This window comes from Garra rufa, chromosome 11 (genome assembly GCF_049309525.1).
Source record: "Garra rufa chromosome 11, GarRuf1.0, whole genome shotgun sequence".
NCBI classification, from domain to species: domain Eukaryota; kingdom Metazoa; phylum Chordata; class Actinopteri; order Cypriniformes; family Cyprinidae; genus Garra; species Garra rufa.
The window spans coordinates 2846855-2872571 of record NC_133371.1 but is presented as its reverse complement, the minus strand read 5'-3'; the positions used below and the strand labels follow the sequence as shown (position 1 = coordinate 2872571).

General features: G+C 33.7%; 1 protein-coding gene across 1 annotated transcript in view; it reads left to right on the top strand.

Annotated features, from left to right (window-relative positions):
- The first annotated feature begins 6155 nt into the window (after positions 1-6155).
- st14a (ST14 transmembrane serine protease matriptase a) overlaps positions 6156-25717 on the top strand; it is a 33360-nt gene continuing 13798 nt past the window's right edge. Inside the window, exons 1-10 of the mRNA XM_073850407.1 lie at positions 6156-6753; positions 15395-15554; positions 15643-15773; positions 15869-15939; positions 17478-17644; positions 18054-18086; positions 19623-19857; positions 19948-20078; positions 20168-20271; positions 20359-20462. Of these exons, the coding sequence (XP_073706508.1) occupies positions 6709-6753; positions 15395-15554; positions 15643-15773; positions 15869-15939; positions 17478-17644; positions 18054-18086; positions 19623-19857; positions 19948-20078; positions 20168-20271; positions 20359-20462 (1181 nt within the window). The 5' untranslated portion in view covers positions 6156-6708. The remainder of the gene's footprint in view (positions 6754-15394; positions 15555-15642; positions 15774-15868; positions 15940-17477; positions 17645-18053; positions 18087-19622; positions 19858-19947; positions 20079-20167; positions 20272-20358; positions 20463-25717) is intronic.

The window sequence follows — 25717 nt, the reverse complement described above, 5'->3', positions numbered from 1 at the left end:
CATACATGCTATATTTTCAGTGGTTTAGGTAGTTTTTAATAATTTTTTAAATTAAATATTTTAAATTTGCAGTCAGATTAATGTGCAGGGCACTTTGCTTAATAATAAAATGTTTTTAATAGTTAATTTTTATGCATATTTGTACATCTTATGTCCTGGGGACAGAAATGGCACCCTTTTGGTGGAATGGCCCAATTTTTTTACTTTTAAACTGTAATTGGTTTCCTACTAATCATGTCTTTTTCTCTTTTCATTTTTACAGTAATGTAGCAGTTCAGTTGAAGACACTTCTGTTCTCTTCTTCACTAAGTAAAAGAGATATTTAACATTCTCAATTATTACTTGGGTTCATGCATTTACAAAAAGTATTAAAGCTATCGCATGACTTTTTAACACTTTTTGCTTTTAACATCTCACATAGCTTACTGTCCATTCACAAGGCCACTTTTGGCCTTCCTAAAGTCCACCCAGAATTGAAATTCTGACATCGTTTACTTACACTCCACTTGTTTTAAACCTGAATGAATTTCTTTCTTCTGCTGAATACTAAAGAAGATATTTTAAAGTACGTGGGTAACCAAACAATTGATGGTAAAAAAAAACATAAAAATACAGGGTGAGTAAATGATGACAGAATTTGAATTCTATACCTTTTCAAAAATGAACAAAACACACTGTGACTTTAAACTTAATAATGCTGTCACCATAATGTACCTTCTGCTCTTCTTTACAATATTGTACTGTGGTGTCAGCAGTTTTACAATCAACAAGGGGAAGCTGACATGACCAAACCAGACATTTGCAATCTTAGAAAAGTCCACAATTTCCTCTTTAACACCATGTAATAATGTTATGTAAAAATGAATTATTTAGGGTCATGGGCTTCATCTGGGATTGTTTTAGATGAGATAATGTCACACAGCAGGACACTGATTGACATGTTCATGGATCTACAGGTGATCCATATAAAATCATTAGCAGCGGGCAGAAAAGTCAACATGGTGTTTTTCCGCCTGCTGCTATTACACAATAGACTGTCTGCTTCTCCCATCATCACACCACATTTACACAATCCAATAGTCAATGAATCTGACAGAGAAGCTTTTAATGTCGTCTGCCATCTGTGTATGTGCATCTCCTTCATGTTTTCCCACATTCTGTGTGCTATACAACAAATACGTATCCTATATTTATCAGAGTGTTTTCTAGTTACTGTGTGCTATAAAGATTGGATTGCAGTTGCTTAATTTCAAGGATCAATAAGGCCATTCATCTAATTATCTATCCATGCATCTATATGCAATCATTTTTGTCATAAACATAGTTCAAAATAATGACACAATGTTTTGTGGAGATGAAATTTTAAATGTTAAAAATACAGTCAAGCCCGAAATTATTCATACCCCTTGCAAATTCTGACTTAAAGTTACTTTTATTCAACCAGCAAGGTTTTTTTTTGGACCAGAAATGACACAGGCTTCTCCCAAAAGATAATAAGACGATGTACAAGAGGCATCATTGTGGGAAAAAAAAATTCTCAGCTTTTATTTACATTTGAACAAAAAGTGACATGTCCAAAATTATTCATACCCTTTGCAAACTGTCACAGTCTATGGGAAAATCCAAAGTTCTATACCATTCCAAATAGTCAAAGCTGTTCTAAAGCATCCTAATTACCCTGATTCATTGGGAGCAGCTGTTTTAATCAAGTCAACAGGTGAAAAACTGAAGCTCTCTGCTGTTGGTTTGTGGACAGTCATGGCTAAGACAAAGGAGCTCACTGAGGACCTGCGGCTGCGCATTGTGGCTGCTCACAAGTCAGGAAAGGGCTTTAAGACCATATCTAAATGTTTTGAAGTTCCAGTGGCTACAGTGCAAAGTATTATTAAAAAATACAAGACGTTCCGCACTGTGAAAAATCTCAGAGGATGTGGTCGGAAGCCAAAATTGACACCTGTGCTGGCCAGGAGGATAGTGAGAGAGATAAAAAAGAATCCAAGGATCACCGCCAAGGCCATCCTGATGAATCTGGGCTCTGCTGGTGGCAACATCTCAAGGCAGACAGTCCAACAGACACTGCACACCGCTGGGTTCCACGGACGCAGACCAAGGAGGACACTACTTCTCCAGATAAGGCACACAAAAGCCTGCTTGGCCTTTGCAAATGCTCATCTGGACAAAGAAGAAGACTTCTGGTCTTCTGTTTTATGGTCAGATAAAACAAAAATTGATTGTTTGGCCACAATGATGTAGCCTTCATTAGACGTAAAAAAGGAGAAGTCTTCAACCCTAAGAACACCATCCCCACTGTCAAACACGGTGGTGGGAACCTAATGTTTTGGGGGTGTTTTTCAGCCGGTGGACCAGGCAACAACCTTGTCAGCAATTATAGGAAGCCTTTGATTGCTGTAATAGCCAATAAAGGCTTTTCTATTGATTATTGAGAAGGGCATGAATAATTTTGGACATGTTAATTTTTGTTCAAATATAAATAAAAAATGACAATTTTTTTTCCACAAAGATGCCTCTTGTACATCGTCTTTTTATTTTCTGGGAGACATCTGGGTCATTTCTAATAATAATTAAAAAAAAACTTGCTGATTGAATTTGCCAGGGGTATGAATAATTTCGGGCTTGACTGTAGCATTTCATTTGCACTGTTTTCAGAAGCTGTGACAGATTACATAACATATTACAACAATTGATTTTATTTGCATTTACTGGCCCACTTTATAACTGACTGACAGGCTTCACTATTTGTTCTCTGACAGACTTTAACATGGATGGAGCATTTTATAACTTAAAGCTTGCAATTTTGAGAAATTCAAATGAAAACTCGTCCATTTTAGGCAGGTTACCCTATTTAAAATGTAATAAGTAGTGTAACTATTTTAATTACTTTTTTAAAGTAATGTAACTAATTACATTTGATTACTTTTCTAAATTTAAATTTCGAAGAAAAAACGATTTTTTTTTCTAAACCGTTAATCATTTTGAAATATTTAAAGCAGACAGGGTTGACCTTACAGTATTTTTGCAGTGATGCCATAGAAGAACCATTTTTGGTTCCCCAAATAACCTTTCAGTAAACTGTTCTTAAAAGAATCATTTTGAAGAACATTTTAAAAATCTATATTGACTATAAAGAACCGTTTCTGCATTTAAAAGCTTCCATGGATGTTCAAGATTCTTCATGAACCATCAATGCCAATAAAGAACCTTTATTTTTAAGAGTATAGTACTCAACACTGATTACTGTTAGACTTTCCTTCACAATTAAATTTTTCAGTCACCACTAAATTAGACTTTAGCTCCTCTTTTTGAGGTTAAATACAGATTAAAATAATAAAAAGATATAGTTTAATAGCTATGATAGTGTTTTTGAAATTAAATATTTGCATACATATAACAAGAAACACTGACATCTAACAATTCCTTCCAAAATAAAGCACATACACAAGCCTAAATAGGAAATAAAACGGTTATCAAAAAAAAAACATGTCCTATTCTGTGTCCTAAACTCTTTTAGAGCAGCCAATGCAATTTTGGAAAGAATTTAATAAGGTTTGTGTGTGAAAATATTCAGATGAAACTCCTCTTTGTAATCGTTAACATTTTCATAATTTCAAGTAACTGTCATTTAATTACACATTCTTTTCTCAACTGTAACAGATTTTTGAATATTCATTTAATTGTTTAATTTATGTTTAATATATAATTTTAAATTCAGTAACTGAGTTTGTCAACAAACTTCACCTTATGATTATGATATATTAATAATATCTGATATTAATAAACTTTTTAGGCCTATTATATTGTATTTGATTGTATCATATCATCAGAGCTGGGTAGATTACTTAGCAATTGTAATCTATTACTAATTCCAAATTACATGACAAAAATAGTAGTCAGTAAAGTAATCCATTACATCATGCATTTTAGATAATATAATCAGCTTACTTTCAGATTCCTTTTGATTCAACTCGTTTATCATTGGATAATTGTGTACCATAATGATGTAAAAATACAAAGAGCGAGAAAATATATTCCTTTCATTGTAATAAACAACATGAAGTGCATTAAACATTATATTAGGCCTACATCAAGGTTTCCCAAACTGGGGTTTGTAAAGGAACTGCAGAGGGTTTGTGAGTTTAATGAAAGGCAACTAGTTAAATCATAAAAATGTAAAATTAAAAATAAATCATTTTTAAATAACACTCAAAATAATACACTAACTAAAAAACGATTAAATATTTTATGTAAACTGTGAACATGCAAATGTGATATTTAATTATTAAAACATTTTTTTTTTTATTTCAGGGGTAATTGAGGCCATAGATGGTGATTTAACTTTTTTAACTTCAGTTAGTGTGTAATGTTACTGTTTGAGCATAAACAATATCTGCAAAGTTACAATGCTCAAAGTTCAATGCAAAGGGAGATATTGTCTTTAACATAATTGCTGATTGACCCCCCCTTTAAAGTAAATTTATTAGGTGAAAAAAGTTCCAAACAAGAACAAAAACCTTTTAATAATACATTATAGTACTTGGTTAAATAAAAAAGATAATTCAAATAAATGAATGTGTTCATCAGTGGTTGAAGCAATGTTGAAACACTCTTAAACCTGAAATGATTTTTGTAAATCCATTGGTCAAATGCTGTGTCGCAACCTGACTAATGACTAGTCTATGTGTGAATGTCCACAAAACTGGATTTTCTGAGTGTATATAAGCGGTAGACGATTTTAGAAAGGAAAATGTAAAAGATAAAAAAGACCAATTAGAGTGAATCAAAAAATTATGATTTTTTTTTCTATTGTGTGAATATGTAATCATGTAATCAGTAATAAAGTAACTTTAGTCTGATTATGAGTATTTTATAATGTAATTTACTTTGATTACAAGTACTTAATTTTTGGAATCTGATTATGTAATCCAGATTAAAAAAATTCAATGCAAAGGCGGATATTATCTTTAACAGAATTGCTGATTGACCACCACTTTAAAGTAAAAATGTATTAGGGGAAAGAGGTTCCAAATAAGAAATAACGAGAATTTGTGCATTTTATTAAATATGAAAGACAAAAACCTTTCAATAACACATAATAGTATATGGTTAAATAAAACGATAATTCAAATGAATGAATGTGTTCATCAGTTCAACACTTCTTAAACCGGAAACCTTAAACCTAAGCAGTAGACGATTTTAGAAATGAAAATGTAAAAGATAAAAAAAAGAGAAATTAGACTGAATCAAAAAATTATGAATAATTTTTTTCTATTGTGTGAATATGTAATCATGTAATCAGTAAAAAAGTAACTGTAGTCTGATAACGATGATTTTAAACTCTGATTACAAGTACTTAATTTATATATATATATATATATATATATATATATATATATGTATATATATATATATATATATATATATATATATATATATATATATATTTACAAGTACTTAATTTTTGGATTTTGGAATCTAATTACGATATATATATATATATATATATATATATATATATATATATATATATATATATATATATATATATAATCATGTAATCAGAAAAAAAGTAACTGTAGTCTGATTACGATTATTTTAAACTGATTACAAGTACTTGATCTATATATATATATATAGATAGATAAAATCCTCGCTATCAGACTGTAGTTCCTTTTTTTAATGATTACATGATTAGGCTACATATCCACACAATAGCAAAAAAAAAATATTCATAATTTTTTGATTCGCTCTAATTCCTCTTTTTTATCTTTTAAATTTTGCATTCTAAAATAGTCAATATATTTCTCTCATCATTATTATTATTGTAGTCTACAGATATTTTATTTGTGTTGGTCTATAGTTTATTGTAAACAGTTTTCGTTTCTATATCTTGAAATCTTTAGTCATCTGTTTTTTTCCAGTGAGCTCTACTTCGTGGAAACGTCATTTTCAACAGAAACCTGCCTGTCAAGTTTATACAGGTTGTCTCAAAATCTACTACGCGCCCTATCTAGACAGTCTTTTCGGCCATATTTCGAATCAGTTCAGGAATGAAGGCCAACCATGCGGTCTAAATAGGGAGCACACTAGATTCTGAGACAGGCTCCCGCGGAAGGTGAGTCACTCCGCAGCAGAAACACACACCGATACTAGATCTATACAGTTATAGCTATACTTAAATTACCTTACAGTTGCTTTAAAATATTAACGTATGTAGTAACCGTACTAAAATGTATTTATGGTTATTCTGCAGTTTATAATTTGGGTTTAAAAGTGTTACTTGTGGGAAGTGCTCACCTGTAGAGCTAGTATCGCTTGAGTAAGACACTCCCATTGTAACCAGAAATCTCCGGAAATATCTTCCTCGTCTCACAGGTAGACGAAACAGTCTTCACTCTCTCCGGAAGACGAAATGTACCTCATTTTACTTTCTCTAATTTAGTGTTTGAGACTTAAACGTTTTGATTTGTTCGACAATTCATTTGGAAGTTTTGAATAGGACGCATTTCTTTATATTTTGCTGCCGCGTGCACTTGTTATGGGCGTGTTGTTGTTTTCAACACTTGATTTCATCTGACAATAACAGGCTTTTTTTTCTTTCAATATACAATTACTCGTCTTATTTTGTCAGCAGAAAAGACAGCGTGAGAAGAAAAGTCTGTTGATATTTATTCTCCTGGTGGTCTCTCAGACATGGACCCTATGGATGGAGGAATGCGTTACGCCCCTGGTTCTTCGGTAAGATTCATTTGACCTTTACCTTATTAACAACTTAATGGTTTTTCAACCTTTTAGACAGCCTTAAACAAATAATGAAGAACTTAAATCTCACATTTCTGTCCTAAAAGCGCTGCTTTGTCATTTTTCATGACATGAAAGTATTTCCTGTTGTGTCTGAAGGCATCATATGATGAGCAAAGGGTGGAAGTTTGAAAACATAAATAAGAGTGTGGTTATGGTGGTAGTGGCATATGTCTATTAGTCTGAAGGAGATGACAGGAAATCATGCAGCTGTGGTTTCAGTCCTCGAAATCATCAACTCAATTTTTATAGTGGATATTATATCTAGTTATGGAAGCTTTAACATGCAGTATTTTCAGTAGAGCCTTCTTTCTGGCTTTGAAAAGCAAGATACAAGCTACTATTAATAACATAATTTATTTATTTTAATCTGAACAGGCCTCGTAGGATGTAATGATAAATCGCACAAACTAATATTTGAGTGCATTTAGCATTTGAGTGCTGTGCTTGTACACTGTTACCAAACTTTTGGAGGTTTTACTCCATGCAATTGTTGAAAATGTGACAAGACATAATTTCCTGTCTGTAGTAACCGTAGTAAAAACAGGCCCAGGTGGACGGCTGACATTCATTCCTTTTCTTTTCATCTCGATTGGTTTGCATGTGCAGGGGATTTCATTTCTATTGATCATCGATAGACGTTTGAGTCTAAGTCATTCGGCTGGCTGGATTAGCTCTGTTTCATTGTCGTCTGTGAGGATAGGGTGTCAATAAACATTCGCAAGACCTTAAATGAACTGCTTTCATTCTACAACTTCACTTTATGTCTCTGGTGTTTATAAGTAGCTGACGTCCTAAGGGAAAGATTGACAACGGTCACTTCTAGTGAATTGTTTGGTTATATGTGGTTGTGATTGATATGTTTTTCAACAGCCAAAATTATATTTCAAAATTGTAAATTTAAGATAGAAGTGCCTTTAACAAGAAAATGTTATTTCAGTCTACGTTTGGCATTTAAGTTAATGGGTTATTTCTTTCAGTTTGTTTGGTGAATTTTGAGCAGTACAATACCAATAAGAATATTGCACTATTTAAAGATGACAAATGAGACTTTCGCCACAGTGCAAAAATAAAATTGATATTTATTTTATTACTTAAAACAAAACAAACAAAAAAAATGTTTACTATGTGACACTGTTTGTCATAATGACTAACTATCGGTCTTATTAGTTTTATTAGTTGTATACTAGAAAATACTAATTCAGGGGGTGGTTGCATAAACAGTTTTACTCTAGATTTCTAGTTAGTAAGTAACTTTAAGTCAGTTACAATGAGTTAGATTGGCCCAATTTGAGTCTGATTACCTCTTGATTAACTAAAAGAACCCAGATTTCTACTTCACAGTCTTTCTTTTAATACAGTGTGTTGCTTGCTTTCTTTGGTAATTATTTGTGAAATGAAGTCTTGATAAAAATACATCAAATATTTTCAGTGCTGGCCAATTATAATAAGACTTTTGCTTGCAAAAATAAAATACATTTTACGTTTTACAAAATATTTATTAAAAATAAGTAAAAACATAACTCAACTAACTTTGACAGGACTGTTTTGATATCTCTAATTGAGATCGGTCCCTCACTAGTTTGGACCTGCTGAAAGTAAAAGTAGTGATGCAACTTAACTAAATTACTCAGCAGTAGGGCTGCTCGATTTTGGCAAAAATCATAATCACGATTATTTTGGTCAATATTGTAATCACGATTATTTAACACCGTTATGACAGGGTCCAAAACTTTATATTAGTGATTAATTTAAAGATAGCAATACAGCAGAAAAAAAAAAAAAAACTGTGCTTAATACTGAATATTTTATGCAAGTCTAAAGTAGTCTAACAATACTACAGAAATTAAATCAAATTATTTGAATGTAAAATAAAACCGCGTCTTCACTGTAATAGTTAAACATGCTTTGTTTATTTTAAAAACTACAAAAGTCCTTCATTCAAGAGCAGTGAGTGATTTTTCTCTTTGTATTTTTACGTTTGATTAACATTAAGGACAGAAACGGCAGAAGGAATATTATTTGTTGCCACACTGTTACACACGTATTTTCATTCTCAACTGTTGATGATCATTTAAGACATAACTGACAAGGGTTTACATGAATAATCACCAAGCGCGTCATTTTGAAATATTTTTGTGTGTATTTGACTGTTTAGGCGCGCACCTTGAGCTAAAAGATAACTTTATAACTTTACCTGTCCGTGTTCTGCTCCGTCTCTGAGCCCATACACAGAACAGCGTGTTTAAAAGCTCGTGCTTTTAAAAACACGGCATCAAATAAACTTTAATAAATCAAGCACGTAGGCATGTGCCGGTATCAAATTTTCATGCTGCGATTAATTGATTGAGCTTTTATCACGGTATGCGGTATTATCACAATATTTTAATTGCTCAGGAGAAATGGATGGAGTGGTGGTGGTGGTGGGGGAGGGAACAACTTGTATTAAAAAAACAACTTGCATTACAATAGGTGTAATTGTGATTGTCAAAACATTTGGTAACTAAACAGAATTTTACCCAATTTTCACAATTGCAATTCTTGGGATTTGATTTCAATCTTGATTCAATATTGACTCTTTGGAAAAAAATTAGGTAGGCTACAGTAGATAGCCTACATATAAATTTTTCTCAAGAAAAAAAAAATATATATCTCACATAATGCTGTAAACATACAGAGAGCCCTGTCAGCTGGTATTATTAAAGGTTAAAAATTAACAAATTAAATTAAATACAATTTGGTTTTCATTATAATAACAATTATGACAAGTATAAATATAATACAAATGTAATATAGTGCATATATTTAGCAAAATACTCCTCTCTATAGCTATTTTTTTCTAGTCAACTAAGGTAAATGTAACGTTCTGTGACATAATTGTTCACCTGCAGTTTTATTGACCTCTTTCCGTGGTTGAAAAACACTGATTGATCGATATTATGTAGGCATATCTTTCGGTAAGTTGTACTGTATCTTTAAATAAAAAGTAACAGATGATCGGTTTACTTGAACTGAAGCGCTACAGCGATCGGTCACGTCACATTTACAAGCACCAAAACGGTATTTATTGTCTGAATTTCGTAATAAAATGGACAGAACCTGAGAGCTGAGAATTGTTTTCATATCAAAAGTAACCTGCTCTGATCTAGTAGTCTGTCGGTCTCCATGTTCTCTTTGCTCCGTGATTTTTCTCTGTGTGAGAAAATGGTTGCGTGGCGCGAGAGCGTGTGAGAAGTGTAAATTGCGTGAGTCTCACGCTGAATGCGTAGAGTTGGCAGCCCTGCTTTTAGAAGGGGGATAAATCGTCGGCAGTGTTCCTCCTTCCGCCATGCTTCTTCTCCATGTGAGGATTGTTTACATTAGACTAGCACACTGCGCCGCATGCACACAGAGCTTCTACATGTGGGGATTGTTTACATTCAGAGTGCGCACGTGTTTCGCGCAGCATATACACCGTGTTTGTTTAAGCGGTTGATGGAAAATAAGCTAATGCGCGTTCTATAAATATAAATTCTGATCTATTATTTTTCACGGTATTTTGAAGTGCCCACGATAACAATATTGTGCATATTCATTACCGCGATTTATTGCATTACCGAATACCGGCACATGCCTACGAAAGCACGTCCCATTTTATGCAAGTCATGTTACACGATTTTACTGATTTGCATGTGAAATTAGGCTTTTATAGAGGAGCGAAAGTGCGCAAAGGGGGCAGAATCTGGAGCAATAATCGTTTTATCTCGATTAGTGTATTTTCATAATCGTTTAAAGTCGAAATCTGAATTTCGATTAATTGCACAGCCCTAATGTTGTTAGTTAAATGATTAGGTCAAGTGATCAGTTTAAATGGGTAGTTCATTCAAAAATGAAAATTCTGTCATTAATTATTCACTCTCATGTTGTTCCAAACCTTTCTACCTTTCTGGGCCTTGAAGGCGTCAGTTGTGTTGCCGTCTATGCGGGGTCAGAAAGCTCTCAGATTCCATCAGAAATATCTTAATTTGTGTTCTGAAGATGAACGAGTAATACATGACAGAATTTTTCATTTTTGGGTGAACAGAAGTAATCCTTTAAGTGTTTTGGCGCGCATAAGAAGAACTGATGTTTTAATGCCTTCATGAATCAGTTTTGAGTTGAATGATCAGCACAGCATGTTAATGTTTATTAGTTTGACGTGTGTGTACTCCTGCATGCATTCCACAGATCAGTTGCAACATGTTTACGGCAGTTAGCTTTACTATGATACACAAATGAAACCTGAAAATGACTCAGGGATATCCCACTCATCCAGTAGTGATCAGCTGGCTTTCATGCATCATGCATGTCGTCATAGAATGTGAACCTCTTGACCCACGTGAAGTCTATTCATTTACAGCTAAACTTTCATTACTTATTATCTGGATTGTCTTAAGTTAACACCAGAACAAAGTCAGATTGAAGAACAATTATCTCTCTAATCTCGCATTACACATTAATGTGTCAGTTTATTGACAGTTTGTTGATGTAATAAGGTTACTTTAAGTTTAATTAGAACATTCTGATCATTGTTATTAAACCCATGCTCTGAGATAACGGTACACTCTTGAATATAAAAGTGCTTCACGATGCCAACCTTTAATTTCTGAAGAACCTTCCTGTTTCACAAAAGGTTCTTTGTGCGAAAGAAGGTGATTATAAAAGGGTAAAAAAAAGAGATGCTTTTAAAGAACCTTTGACTGAATGGTTCTTTGTGGAACCAAAAATGATTCTTCTATGGCATTGCTTGAAGAACCCTTTAAAGCACCTTTATTTTTAAGACTGTAACAAACGGAACAATTACACAGGCACTAGAAGTAATTAGATGACCTTGAAATTCCTGGGAGTTTCATAAGAGTTTCCATGTATCCCATGAATTTCCAACTTTGCCACATTTTTAATACAAATTGAGTACAAAATAGGTCATGAACAGTGTCATGTGACAGCAATCTGAGATAACTGAGACAACCAGAGGTTGTAAAAGTCACAATTGTAGGTCAGTGTTTCATAGTGAGCAAAGTACAAGTTTAGGATCAGTGGGGTTATTTTTAAATAAATACTTTTCTGTGAACTATTCATAAAGGAATTGCAGATAAAATGTATCACGGTTCCACAATAGACAATGATGCAAAAAAAAAAAAAGATTCCACATCAGACGGGTGGAGGTTAAAAAGGATATAAATTTATTCAAATGTTATGTCTATATGTCAATATTACGCTTATGCCTAGTTTTCATTAAGAACACATTACTCATGTCTCAGCTTGTGACCAAAGGCGTTAATAATTTGCATGTTTGCCCACCAACCCAAACTTTAAAAAGGCACATTTACTAAGAAGTGCTTCTTGTTCTAACATATTCTCAAAAAGATTTATAATGATATAAATATAATAATTCATAATACAATTAATAATGCATAATATTAGATATGAATATACAAATTCTTGTCAATTTCATAAAGTCGACGCATCAGATAAGAAGCACAACTGTTTTTAACATATAAAAAACAAAAATTAGTCACATAGAAATAGATGATATTGATAATAAAGATTGTTTCTAAAGCAGCAAATCAGCATATTAGAATGATTTCTGAAGTATCATGTGACACTCAAGACAGGAGTAATGATGCTGAAAATTCAGCTTTGATCACAGGAATAAAATACATTTTAGTGAACAGCTATTTTAAATTGTTATAATATTTCACAAAATTTCTGTTTCACTCTATTTTTGATCAAATAAATGCAGCCTTGGTGAGCATAACAGACTTTTACAAATTACAAAATCATGCCGATCCCACACTTTTGAAAGGTAGTGGACTTCATATCAAGTGTAAACACTCAGAAGTCCTTCTTTCTAAAATTTTAAACAACTGTTTTTACCGAGAAATTAAAAATGTTTACTGCCTATTGATAGAGAATAATGCTCACTGAATGTAAATGAAATGATTGTGTTCTGCAATTACAGTATAGTTTAGTATAGCACAGGTTTGGTTGGTTTTATATTTTGCAGGATAAGAGGTGGCATGAAACTTGATCTGTTCTTTATAATTGTTCTAACCACATGGAATAGCATGTCCAATTATGCCTTCCACTTCCGTCATCAGTCTCAGATTGTGTATCCAGTGTGGTTTGTCTCGGTTTAAAGGGGTCATCCGATGCAAAACTCACTTTTACATGTTATGTTAAACATAAATGTGTGTTGGCAGTGTGTGTACACAACCACCCTACAATGATAAAAAGTGTTTTGGTTTTTTTAATCTTTATATATGTTTTTCCTGAACACGGAAGTAAGTCCGACTCTTAACTGAAAGAATGCTTTGCATTTCCGGTCTGCATTGTTTCTAGTCAAATTAGTGTATATTCCGAGCTAATAAACTAATGTTAAACCTATTAAAATGTTTTTAAAAAGCACATGGCTCCATAGCGCCATCACTTGGCAATGTGGCAATGACCGTCATTTGTCAGTGCCTCACTTTAATGAGTGTGTAGATGACACGAAACAGCGGACGTTAGCTACATTAAAAACAGATGGACGCTATTTGAATGGTTTCCTATGGAAACCGGAACAGAAAAGCATTCAATCTGACGTTAGAATTCGTAATGGCGGCGCTCATCGTTACTCAGGAAAAAGGTCTATAAGTAACATCTCCTTTTTCAAATCAAGCCATTCTCAACATCTTGTCTGTGTTACGTCACACCGACCAAAACAAACCAATGCTCTCCGTTGACTTTGTATTGCGGGAAGCTGCCTCCTTGTCATTTCTGACTTATAACAAAAATCAGAACAATGTCTAAAAGCTGCTATATGACAAGGTGTACAGTAAATACGCTAAAAAACACAGAACTATGTTTTTGTAAGATGTTGACATAAAAAAAAAAAACGAGTGTTTAAAGACATAAAAGTAGAGTGCAACGTGTCTTATTACTCTGAGAACTACGCCCACTGGAGGGAAATTTAATGGCGACAGTAAACATTCATTATTTAACCATGTCAAAAGATTATTTCACCACCCTAAAAGGAGAAGATATATTGAGAAACTGAATGTTATTGGTCTGTCAGTGCACTTTTTTTTTTTTTTTAACCTTCCTTTTGTTGAAGAAATAATCCAACTGAATGGCCCAACGTGAAATACCCTAATATCTACAACTATTTGTGTCCTTAAACACACATTTTTGTGGTCTACAGCTTATAAAAACGTAGTTATGTGTTTTTAGCTTGTTCATAAATGAAAGCATATCTAAAGTAAAACACAGCAGGTGGAAGCACACACTGTCAAGCAATGCACACGTTACTCACAGTGCAAATTCTGTGCAGTGATGCCCGGCGCAGCGCAGAATTATTGAAGATAGAATCACGATGCATATAAAGGCAAATCCAACAAAATACCTTGCTGTGAAAAGGGCTGATTTTGACAAAGTAAAAAAAAATTTAAGCAATGTTATAGACTTCTCATTAAGACCCTAACAAATCATATCAACTTGTGGAAAATGGGCATCCGATGACCACTTTAAGGTCAACACTGCTTACATTGTTAATGCTTGTTCCTGGTATTATTGTGTATGGTTCGTCTATCGACTTCAACCTCGTTTTTATGACAATTTCCATTCTATTAATAACTACTTTTTATGATTCAATCAGTTTATCCTCATAGTCACGCCCCACCAAACTTAGTTTACTTTAATTCACATTTTTGCCTACGCTACCATTCAAAATACTGGTTTAAGCAATTTTCTGTTTTAATATATTTTAAAATGTAGTTTATTCATCATTTATGCATCATTACTCCAGCCTTCAGTGTCACATGATCCCTCAAATCTTACATTTTTTGTGGGGTTTTCTGGATTACAGGCATGTGAAGCACCATTCAACCAGAAAACGATAGTATTATATTTATGAAGTGGTTTATGTATATTAAAATATATTTATTATACTAAAATCTTAACACTTATTAATTTTTACATGCTTTGTATTGCTTAAAAATGTGTTACAATTACAATAACAATAAAAAGGTAAACCTACCCAGCAAATAAATTAAAACCAGCCCACTGGTGTACCTATGATGGATAGTATTGCTTTAATAAAAATAATATTTTACACACATTTTGTTTTGTTTTTTGTACCCTCAAACTTTTTTTTTTCTTTTGAGGCGGCACTGCCTCCCTCTCCTTCTCTGACAACAATGTCCATGTTGATTTTTAAGTTGTGCAACATAAGCATCTAAGGAAGTGTTTTGATGCTGCTTTTATGTAATACATCTGAATCTGTACTTATTCTGTCAAGCATTTCACCAGTTTACTGTGCATTTTTGTTCTCAAAGCAGGGCTGCTCCTGGAGATCTACCTACCTGCAGATTTTAGTTCCAGCCCTGCTCCAACACAACTGTCTGTAATTATCAAGTGCTACTTAAGAGATTAATTAGCTGGTTCAAGTGTGTCTCTTCAGGGTTGGAGCTGAACTTTGCAGGATAGTAGATCTCCAGGAACAGGGTTGGACACCCCTGCTTTAAAGCTTCACAGGATTTAAAGAGAAGAGTAAAAAGTTTTTTTCCTCTTTTGCTTTTAGGACAAGGACTGGGATCAAGCTGTCACATTCTTGCCGGCATCAGATAATAAAAAGCTGGAGAAGAAGAGGGGCCCTGGGAAAGTTGGGATCATTGTTGGTGTGGTGATCTTGGCTGCCGTTTTGGCTTTGATCATAGGGCTTCTGGTCTGGCATTTCCACTGTAAGTCAGTACTGCAGCCACAGATAACATAACACTGTTACCAGTTTCAGTTATGATAGTTTCGATCATGTGTTCGTTGGTTCTGCAGTCCGAAGGGATTTGAGGTTACAGAAGATTTACACCGGCACGCTTAGGATAACAAATCAAGATTTTGTGGATGCGTATGAAAACCCAGACAGTGCAGAGTTTCAACGGTTGGCAGACCAAGTCATGACTCAGGTGAGCACTGAAGGAAAAATAATTACTTTTTGCAGAGTGAAGACAGTGAAAAATGTTTTATTAATTAATTAATTTAATTTTTTTTTCATATTAAGCTGAAATCGATGTACTCCGAAAATTCACAACTGTCAAAATATTACATTGGTTCCAGAGTTCAAGCCTTCAGGTACGTTTACATGTGATTGCCCACATTTTTAAACCACATTTTGGATGTTTTTTGGCAGGGATGCACCAAAATTAAAATTCTTTACTGAAGTCGAACAGAATTAAACACTGTGCCAAAGGCCGATTGCCGAACACGTTTTTTTCGTGTTTTTTTCCCCCAGTGTATTTTGCCATTTTTTTCACCATTGCATAAATTAAATAGCCAAAATGTGCTTTTTACAGTTTTGTCTTGCTTTTCTTGTCTTGTAATTTAAAAATATTTACTTTACACTGAACATTGTTAACAGTCTAGTAGACGTTATAGCCTACCAACAAAGCACATTTTAACTTAAAATGTTAAAAAGTTAAAAAGTTAGTTAGTAAAATAATATTCTTTGGCCATTTTTAAGACCCCCTTCTTGAATCAGGATTGTGTTTTTTTATTGTACAAATAAATGCAGCCTTGCTGAGCAAAGGAGAATGTTATAATACATGTATTAATAGAGCTGTTGTAATGATTGTTATCATTATTTTTGTCTTACTTTTTATTTTATTTTACCGAACAACAGTCAAATTACAATGCTAACATTTATGAATGTTGACTTTTATTTTGGCGGAAACCTGCCAGAAGACTTCAGTGCTACTTTTTGCAGACGGCAGCAGATTTATGAATGATTCTCATCATGCAGATTTTTGCGACAGTTTTAATTGATACTCACATGTTTGCTGCATTAGTGTGCGCCTCTGTTTGATTGTATCACGTTATTGTTATTGTATAATTTATTCTGCCTTTTCGCTTAGAGCTTTTCTGGCTATTTTCGGCCAAATCATTTTGGTTGGCAAACATTCGGTGCATCCCTATTTTTGATCATGCAGCTGCTCTTAAAGGAATAGTTTGCCAAAAAAATTAACATTTGCTGAAAATCTACTCAACATCAGGCCATCTAAGATGTAGATGAGTTTGTTTCTTCATCAAAACAGATTTGGAAAAAATGTGCTTTTCAGCGGATCATCTGCATCAGAATGAGAGTCCAAACAGCTGATTAAAAAAAATCACAATAATCCACATGACTCCAGTCCCCCAATTAATGCCTTGTGAAGTGTTTGTCTATATTTCATAAATGTGTCCCTAAATCCATAATCTATCAAAATGCACTGATGGACTGCGGTGTAGATTACTTGTGGATTATTGTGATGTTTTTATCAGCTGTTTGGACTCTCATTCTGACGGCACCCATTCACTCCAGTGATGTAATACATTTCTCCAAATCTGTTTAGCTGAAGAAACAAACTCATCTACATCTTGGATGGCCAGTTTTCTTATTTTTGGATTTTTGGATCTGGTCCATATCATTTTGTTTGTCTAAACTTAAATGTTTTATTTGATTTAAAGCTTCCATGTCATGGCTTATTCTCAGAAACAAAATGCAGAATTATTAATAATGAAAAATGAGATTTAAAACTACTGCTGTGAAATTAAAAATGCTATTTTTTGCTTAATGTAAATAGGCCCTTACCTCATGGTTATTGATGTACACCTGTCTGTCTGTCTCTCTCCAGTGAGGGCAGTGTAATAGCTTACTATGAGTCCGAGTTTGCTGTTCCAGCGGGACAGGAAGCAGCAGTGGATCAGGCTGTGGGCAGATTAAATGACATGTATAGCTCCAAATTTCGCAGAGTTGTGGAAAAACAAGGTTCCCTGGTCTTTGATCACGTTGTGTCTTCAGGTAATACTTACATATGCAGTATATGCATTACATAGTTTGGATAGATGGATGAAACCCATTAAAACATCTCTAGGTCATATTTTTCTGCAAAATCTAAATTAAGTATTATAATTTGTATACAAAAGTGGTACAACAGCAATCTGTTCTCAACAGTTTTTGTGAGGTTCATCTAAATACCAATCTTTAGATTGCTTGTTATGTCATGGAACACAGTAGTCAACATTTGAAGTGGATCAAAACCTTTCATCAAAGTTGTCCAAAAACCAAAACAATACCCATTCTTCTCTTAGGACAACTTTTTTGATCCACTTCAAATGTTGACTGATGTGAATTTCCGTTATACTTAAGCACAGATTGATGTCTTCAACCTGACCGATTTATTACAACTCTGTCAATCTTTCATTAACAGCTCTGGACACACGTCTGATCTCTAAAGCCAGGAGTAAGTAGTCTATTCTTCTCTCATATAGTCTGTTCCAAAACCTAGCTGCCTCCAATTAAAGATGTCATAGATGCACTTCTAACACAAAACCCGGTTCTGTAAGGTAACCTAATTATACTTATAAAAGTGGAGTTTTGGTTCTTATTTTTGCCAAATTTTAAGGCAGCATCAGCAGTTCCATAATGAACTGCAAAAAAAATGTAGAGAGCAAAGCAGTTCATGGAACCCTATAATCCATCTTGATTTTTCCCAAATTCAGTTTTATTATTGCCTAAATTCTGTGTTTTCTGTTGTATTTTTTCTGAATGATTTTAAATCACTAATGATGCTTAACCAGTTGAATTCATAACTATTTGTTAAAATGCCCTATGAAATACTTTATTTTTTTTCTGAAAATGTTGTTTGTTTTATTTTTTCTGTTTTTATTTTTTATTTATTTAAAATATTATTATTATTATTATTATTATTATATTATCACTTTAGGAAATACATTGTACTGCAGAGTAGTAATATCTAAATTCTGTCAAGGTTTTTTTAAGTTAAACTTATATTTTGCCTCTTTTTAGTAGGTTATTACCATCAGAATTGCTTTAAATAGTTTATTTCAATTGAAAAAATCACAAAGGATGTCTAACAGTTGAATTTATAGAACTAATTGTTAAAATTGTAATAATACAAGTGCCCTATATAATTTTCTTTTTTTTTTTTTTCAGAAATTGTTATTCGTTTAAATTTTTCTGTTCATTTTTTTTTTTTACTTCAAAAAGATTATTACTATTATTATATTTTTACTTTGGGAAATACATTGTACTATAGACTAATATATTTCTATCATACTTTTTTAAGTTAAACTTTTATTTTGGCACTTTTTTAGTGGGTTATTTGTTAAAATTTTAATTGTACAAGTGCCCTATGAAATGTGGCAGTTGTGGCCTAATGGTTAGAGAGTCAGACTTGTAACCCAAAGGTTGCGGGTTCGAGTCTCAGGTCTGGCAGAGATTGTAGGTGGGAGGACCACAAATTCAGAATATGGGTCACCATACTTGGCCACGTGTCACATCCTGTCCTTTCCTTTTTCCTAATAAATTTTATTTTTTCAGTAATTGTTCATTTAAATTTTTCAGTTTTTTTTTTTATTTTATTTTTTTATTACTGTTATTATAATATTACTTTGGGAAATACTTTGTACTGAAGAATAATAATATATTTTCTGTCATAGTTTTAAGTTAAACCTTTATTTTGGCACTTTTTAGTAAGTTATCACCATCGGTTTATCTAATGGTAGTTTTATCAAATGAAACGGTGAAATACTCGTGAGGTAATCTTGCCACTTTGCCCAACTTTCTTGACATTCCATAAAGTTGTACAGTACAGTAAATTTCACTTTTTTGACTGAATTCTGCAGTTCTGTCCGTATTTGCCACATTGTATTTCCACCCAAGTTCAGTAGGATTTGGAACATGACTTCATTTCCTAAGCACTTCTTTATGTACCATGTATCAGATAATACTAACCTTTTGTTTTCCATATGTCCAGCAAGTTCTAGATTCGCCTCACACACCAGGAGTTCTGCTGAAGAGATCATTAAATCACCTGGTTTCCCTGACAGTCCTTATTCTCCAAACTCCTTAGTGCAGTGGCAACTTCGGGGAGACCCAGGCCATGTGCTGAAGTTGTCTTTTGACACCTTCAACCTGGAAGAAGACTGTGCAAATGACTTTATAAGAGTGTATGACTCCTTGGTCGCCATGGACAAACATCTTATGGCGGAGTAAGTTGTGTTTGTGGATGTAGTGCCATCTGCTGGCTGTATATGCAACTGTACTACATTTTAATGCACCTTTCTTTCTCTCTTAAACAGGAAGTGTGGCTTTTATTCTCCCAGTAATCCTTTAACTTTCGTCTCATCCCGGAATGTTATGCTGCTCACCTTTGTAACCAATGAAGAAGGGAATTATCCTGGTTTTAGAGCCCGCGTCACTCAGATCAGCGGTAAAAATTAACCCTGGATGGTTGGACAAAAACATACTACAATATGCTTCACTGTGAAATCTCTTTTATTGTTCCTGTCCTTTTAACAGATTTTTCTTGTGGTGGGAAATTGGGTGGATCCTCTGGTACTTTTACATCACCCAACTTCCCTAGTTATTACCCACCAAACACTACATGTCAGTGGGACATCGAGGTAAGAACCAGACACTCATTTTGAATCAGTTAACGTCATGTTGAACCACTTTTATAACCGTGTTATCTCCATCTCTATTGTTTAAAGGTTCCTGAGGGCAAATTCATCAAGTTGAAGTTCCCCAAGTTCATGGTTTCGTCAGGGAGTCAAAATTCTTGCCCTGGAGATTATGTGCAGGTTGTTGGTAAAAGGTCAGTAATTTAACTTCATTTAGACATCTCTCAGAATTGACTATTGTACAAGTTTGTTCTGGTCTTTCAACCTAGTTAGCAGGGTGATGTTCCTCCAAAAGTGATGATAAAGTGCATTAGACTTTGTTTTCTTTTGGATGTTCCTCTCATTTTTTCTTTCTTTTTTCATCTTTAAAATTATAAGCATTTATTTTGAGAAGAAAAGCTGAGACAAATATTTTGTCGTTAGAAAAATAAAATAAAATTTTGTTAGATTTGTGCTCGAAACAGGGCAAAAAATGACATTGGTTTTGCAAACTTTATTATTACTAATGATTGAGAATTTGGGCAGTTTGGAGTTTGTAATTTTAGAACACATAAATTAATATTGAGATATTTATTGAATATAGTTAAAAGGCTGAAAATTAGTGTCATTTTAAATGACTAAATTATTCATTCTGACTTTTCTGAATGCTGTTAAATTGAAAGGATTTTTTTGTGGAGGGACGGGAAATGAAATATGTTTATAGTTTGTAAACATTTCGCGTCAACGTCGGGTCTATTTCTGAATGTAAAATTAAAATGAGACTTAACTTTTTCTTTTGGATCTTCCTCTCATTTTTTTCTCTTATTAAAAACATCTTTAAAATTAGTGTTTATTTTGAAAATAAAAGGTGACACAAACGTTTTGTCTTTAGAAACATTTGTTTTGATAGATTTACTCTTGAAACCTGACAGAAAATCCCATTGGTTTAGCAAACTTTATTATTACTAATTATTGTGAATTTGAGCAGATTGGAGTTTGTAATTTCAGAGCACATAAATAAATATTGATATCAGGGCTCGCAAAATCGCTAGCCCGACGTCCCGGGGCTATTGTGTTTTCCAGTCGGGCTAAGTTACCAGAATGTGTCACTGGGCTGCCCGACGGGCTATCATAAAGTAGACTGCTCCTGCAGGACCTTTAAAAACTTCTTAATTGAGTTGTATCAAATTTAAGGCCATAAAAAGTTTTAAATATGTTAAATAGTATAAGAAAAGTCTTCATTATAATTTAGGAGGTCGCACATTTGGGGACGGAAAGACGAGAATCGCGATAGGGCTGGATTAAACTTCAAAAGGCAATGATGTCATTGAATAAATATGCACGCTGCACATTTCAAAGTCAAAACGCAGCACGGATGTCTTTATATGAATGTATCTGAAGGGAACAGACTGTCCTCAGAAACGTGTCTTTGGCATTTTCATGTAATTTCTGATAAAACAGCGTTAATGCTGATTTGTATACAGCCGTTACTAGGGAAACCGTAGTATTTCAGCGCTCCTAAAGCGCCCTCGGTGACAGAGAATGACTTTTTATTTCCACATTTTTTCAGCTGTTAATGGTCAAATGATTGCAACTATCGGCCTATGTTTTATGCAGAAAACACAGAGTTGTAAATGTGAAAGAAGTTAATGTGCCTTCTAAAAATCTAAACAATTAAGACAGTAATAGGCCTATGTCTCACTTCCTGCTTCCGGAACGCGGAGTAGGGTAATAGAACTTCCGGTCATTGCTAGTAACGCTACTGCAACGATAACAACAATGGCAGCAGTTGTTCTTGAAGCATACCAGGTTGCTCTACGACGAAACACTACGCAAGTCTTGGGTGAGATTAATAAAGAGAGATGAGGGGCCTTCTTTTAATATTCTCCGGGGCAGCACTTTCGTTTGCAGTTTGCATTTCAACAAGGAGAGCATCTACGTCTCGCAAAGTGGTCGGAAGAAACTTAAAATACTACACCAACCCGGTTTCCCTGGAATAACTGGGGGGAGGATCAGCCCCATCTATGTATTCCCACCAATGATTTTAAATAAAACAAAATTCGATTGTTTTATCTGACACGTGTATTACACTTATGTCTGCTATATAAATACACTTGACTTTGACATTCAATACTATCACGTTAAGCGTTTTCTCCCTCATAGAAGCCCATTATAAGAAAACAGCTTAACGTGGTTTAACGTACCTCAACAGCGATCAGGAAAGAACGAACTTCTGTTAAATTTTACTTATAATAAATACTTGCTGCTGTCAAAAGAACGAGCCCCTATTCAGCATACAAAGTGATCGCCCCCCATAGAAGTCCATTATAACAAACCATGTTATGCTTTTTCCTTAATGGAGTTATATAGGGATAAAGGGCTTAACGTGATATTATTCACTTTATATGCTGAATGATATTTCATTCGTTTGACAGCAGCAAGTATTTATTTTAACTGAAATTTAACAGAAGTTTGTTTTCCCTAGTCGTTGTTAAGATACGTTAAACCACGTTACGCTGTTTCCTTATAACGGGCTTCTATGAGGGAGAAAACGCTTAACGTGATATTATTCACTTTACCTGTCGAATAAGGACTCGTTCTTTAGATAGTAGTTAGTGTTTGTTCCAAGTAAGGTTTGACAGAAATGTGGGGTTTCCTGGTAGTTTTTTACGTACATTAAGCCACGTTAAGCGTTTTAGAACGTCCCTAAAAAGCTAACCAGAACTGCCGTATCCCCACTCAGAGACGTTCTATTGTTGCGTGACATAGGCCTATATATATGTTTTAACCCTCTGGGCCTCTTCGGTCATTTTTGACCGAAAAATTTTATGTTTTGAATTTTTAAAAATCGTAGCTTCATCAGAATGAGATGACACTTGGTGACTTTTGTTGCATTAGCTATGTGAGTACAAAAAAAATCAGTGACATGATTCGGATATGTTAAAGGGTCAAAAAAAAAATAGTCACACTTGGCTCCTTCGCGGTCAAAAATGACCGACATAGGAAATGAATGGGAAATACGAAAAAATGTGATAATTCAGATAATCTTTTGGTAATACAAGCTACAAATGAGCAACTGTGCTGAAAAGAAGTGTTCAGCTAGCAAGGACTGACACTCTAAAATAACAAAAGTACAGAACTGACACACACACGCACACACACGTGCGCACACACACACACAGACACACACAGAGACACACAGAAATAAGCAGAAAAATGCAAAACCTGATATTTATCCAATCAAAAAAATATCTAAACCTTGCCAAAATTGATCTTTTAGAATGTCTGAATATATTTCTAAATGCAAAGCCTAATAAAATGAAGAAACAATAAAAAGAAAAAAAACAATAGGAATCCCAAAGCCCCTGTATATATGTATATAGGGAGATACAGGAGTTTACATGGCATTATACAAGTTTTTATTTTTTATGCCACTAGATGGTGCAATTTTCACTTTAAAAAAATGGATTTTAAATGCTTTTACTCTATTTTAATGTGAAATGTTGTATTTATTGAAAAATAATAAATACATAATTAATTAAAAAATATAATATAAAATATAAATCTACTGGGAAAAAAATGCTCATTAAAACTGTATATATATTGCATAGATTCATAAAAAATGCTCAAAATTCTAAATAATAATTACAAAATATTATTGAACAAAAATATATTTAATTGATTTTCCTGAAGAAAAAAAAAAGTTAATTTTTAAGGCTTCGGTCACTTTTGACCGCGAGGGAGCCAAGTGTGACCCCTTAATGAGGAGGCCCAGATAAATATAATAAATGATATACTTTTAATGGTATAAAGGCTGAAATTCCATTCTATAAGATATTTTGTTTTTGTGTGAACCTGTATCCAAATTATAAATCATGCCATTTTATGGCTTAATATTCTACCGTACATTGTCCAGTCCTACTCATACTGTTCATTTTTGTGCAGCTCTTAAAAAGGGTCATAAATTGCCTTAAATTTATATTTAAAATTCTGCAGATACACCAAATAGTGAAATAAAATTAATTCCTTGATATTTGTTTATATTTGTGTATTGAAAACATTTTCGATTGACATTTACCCCCAGTTTCACAGACAAGGCTTAAGCCTAGTCCTAGATTAAATGTAAATCTGAGCCGTTTCAACTGAAAGAAACTAGGACTGACTGATCTTAAAATATATCAATGCCTTTGTTTTGTCTCCAGATGCACACCAGTATAGTTTCTTTTCTAAGGCACGGTTATAAAAATTACTTAAATGTCCTAATTGAACTATGGCCTAATCCTGGTTTAGGCTAAGCCCCATCTACAAAACCGGGCCTTAGACTCCTATCTGATTTTCTATATATAAAAAAAAAAAAAAAAAGTATTTTCTTATTTGGGCTAGTTAAATTATTTTCGGGCTACCAAAATCTGAAGAGTACCTGCCCGAAGGGCTACCAGAGATTTTGAAATTTTGCGAGCCCTGGATATGTTTATTGAATATAGTTAAAAGGATGAAAATTTGTGTCATTTTAAATGAATAAATAACTAATTCTGACTAATACCAGTATAGTCAGTATAGCTCATCCGTTGTTGTATAGTTTTAGTCTAAAGTAGTGTATAGTACACTTGTTTTGCTCAAGGACACGATGTTAAAAGCTCATGGGATCACTATTATTGTGTTTTTTTATTTTGTATTTAAATTTTGTCTCAAGGAAACAATTGACAACATTAGTTTATGACTTTTACAAATATTTTCTTTAATGAGATTAATCATCTAAAAAGAGATACAGTGGATATAAAAATGCCAGGTTTCTGTGATTTAAAAAAAAAGGTGGGTGAAATAAAAATAAATACTAAAAATAATGTGGTTGCAGAAATGTGTACACTCTTAAACTAATATTTTTTGAAGCACCTTTTTTGCTTAATTCTGAACACAGCCACATCCCCAGTTATAAGAGGGTGTGCACACTTATGCAACCACATTAGTGTATTTTATTTATTTTTTCCCATTTAAAAGTTTGTTTTTTAATTGAGTTGTACGGGTAAGTCACATTAAAGGTGGAAAATGTCCTTAAAGGAGAACTCCGGTGTGATATTGACCTAAAGTGTATTGAATCATGATACCGAGTGTGAACGTACCTTGCATATCTCATCTCGTCTTGTCCACTGCTGTCCGAAATCTGGGGTCAGTTAGCCGATGCTCACAACAGGTTGTCAATGAGAGTCAATAGGGCATCAGAATAGCCATGTAAATAAATCACTGTTTTACGCCATTTACGAGGCACAAAGTAGCTCCACACTTCATTGGTAGACTTCCAAGGGCCCTGACATTTAAAACGAGACATTGAGAACTCAGAAAAAGCACCGGTAGTTTATTTACAAGTAGATTTATACAGACATTTTCCACCAGGAACAGAGCGGTCGCCGCCATCTTAAATTTAGTCACGATAAGTCGAGTGTCGAGCACCGGAAGGAAACTACAACCTGAT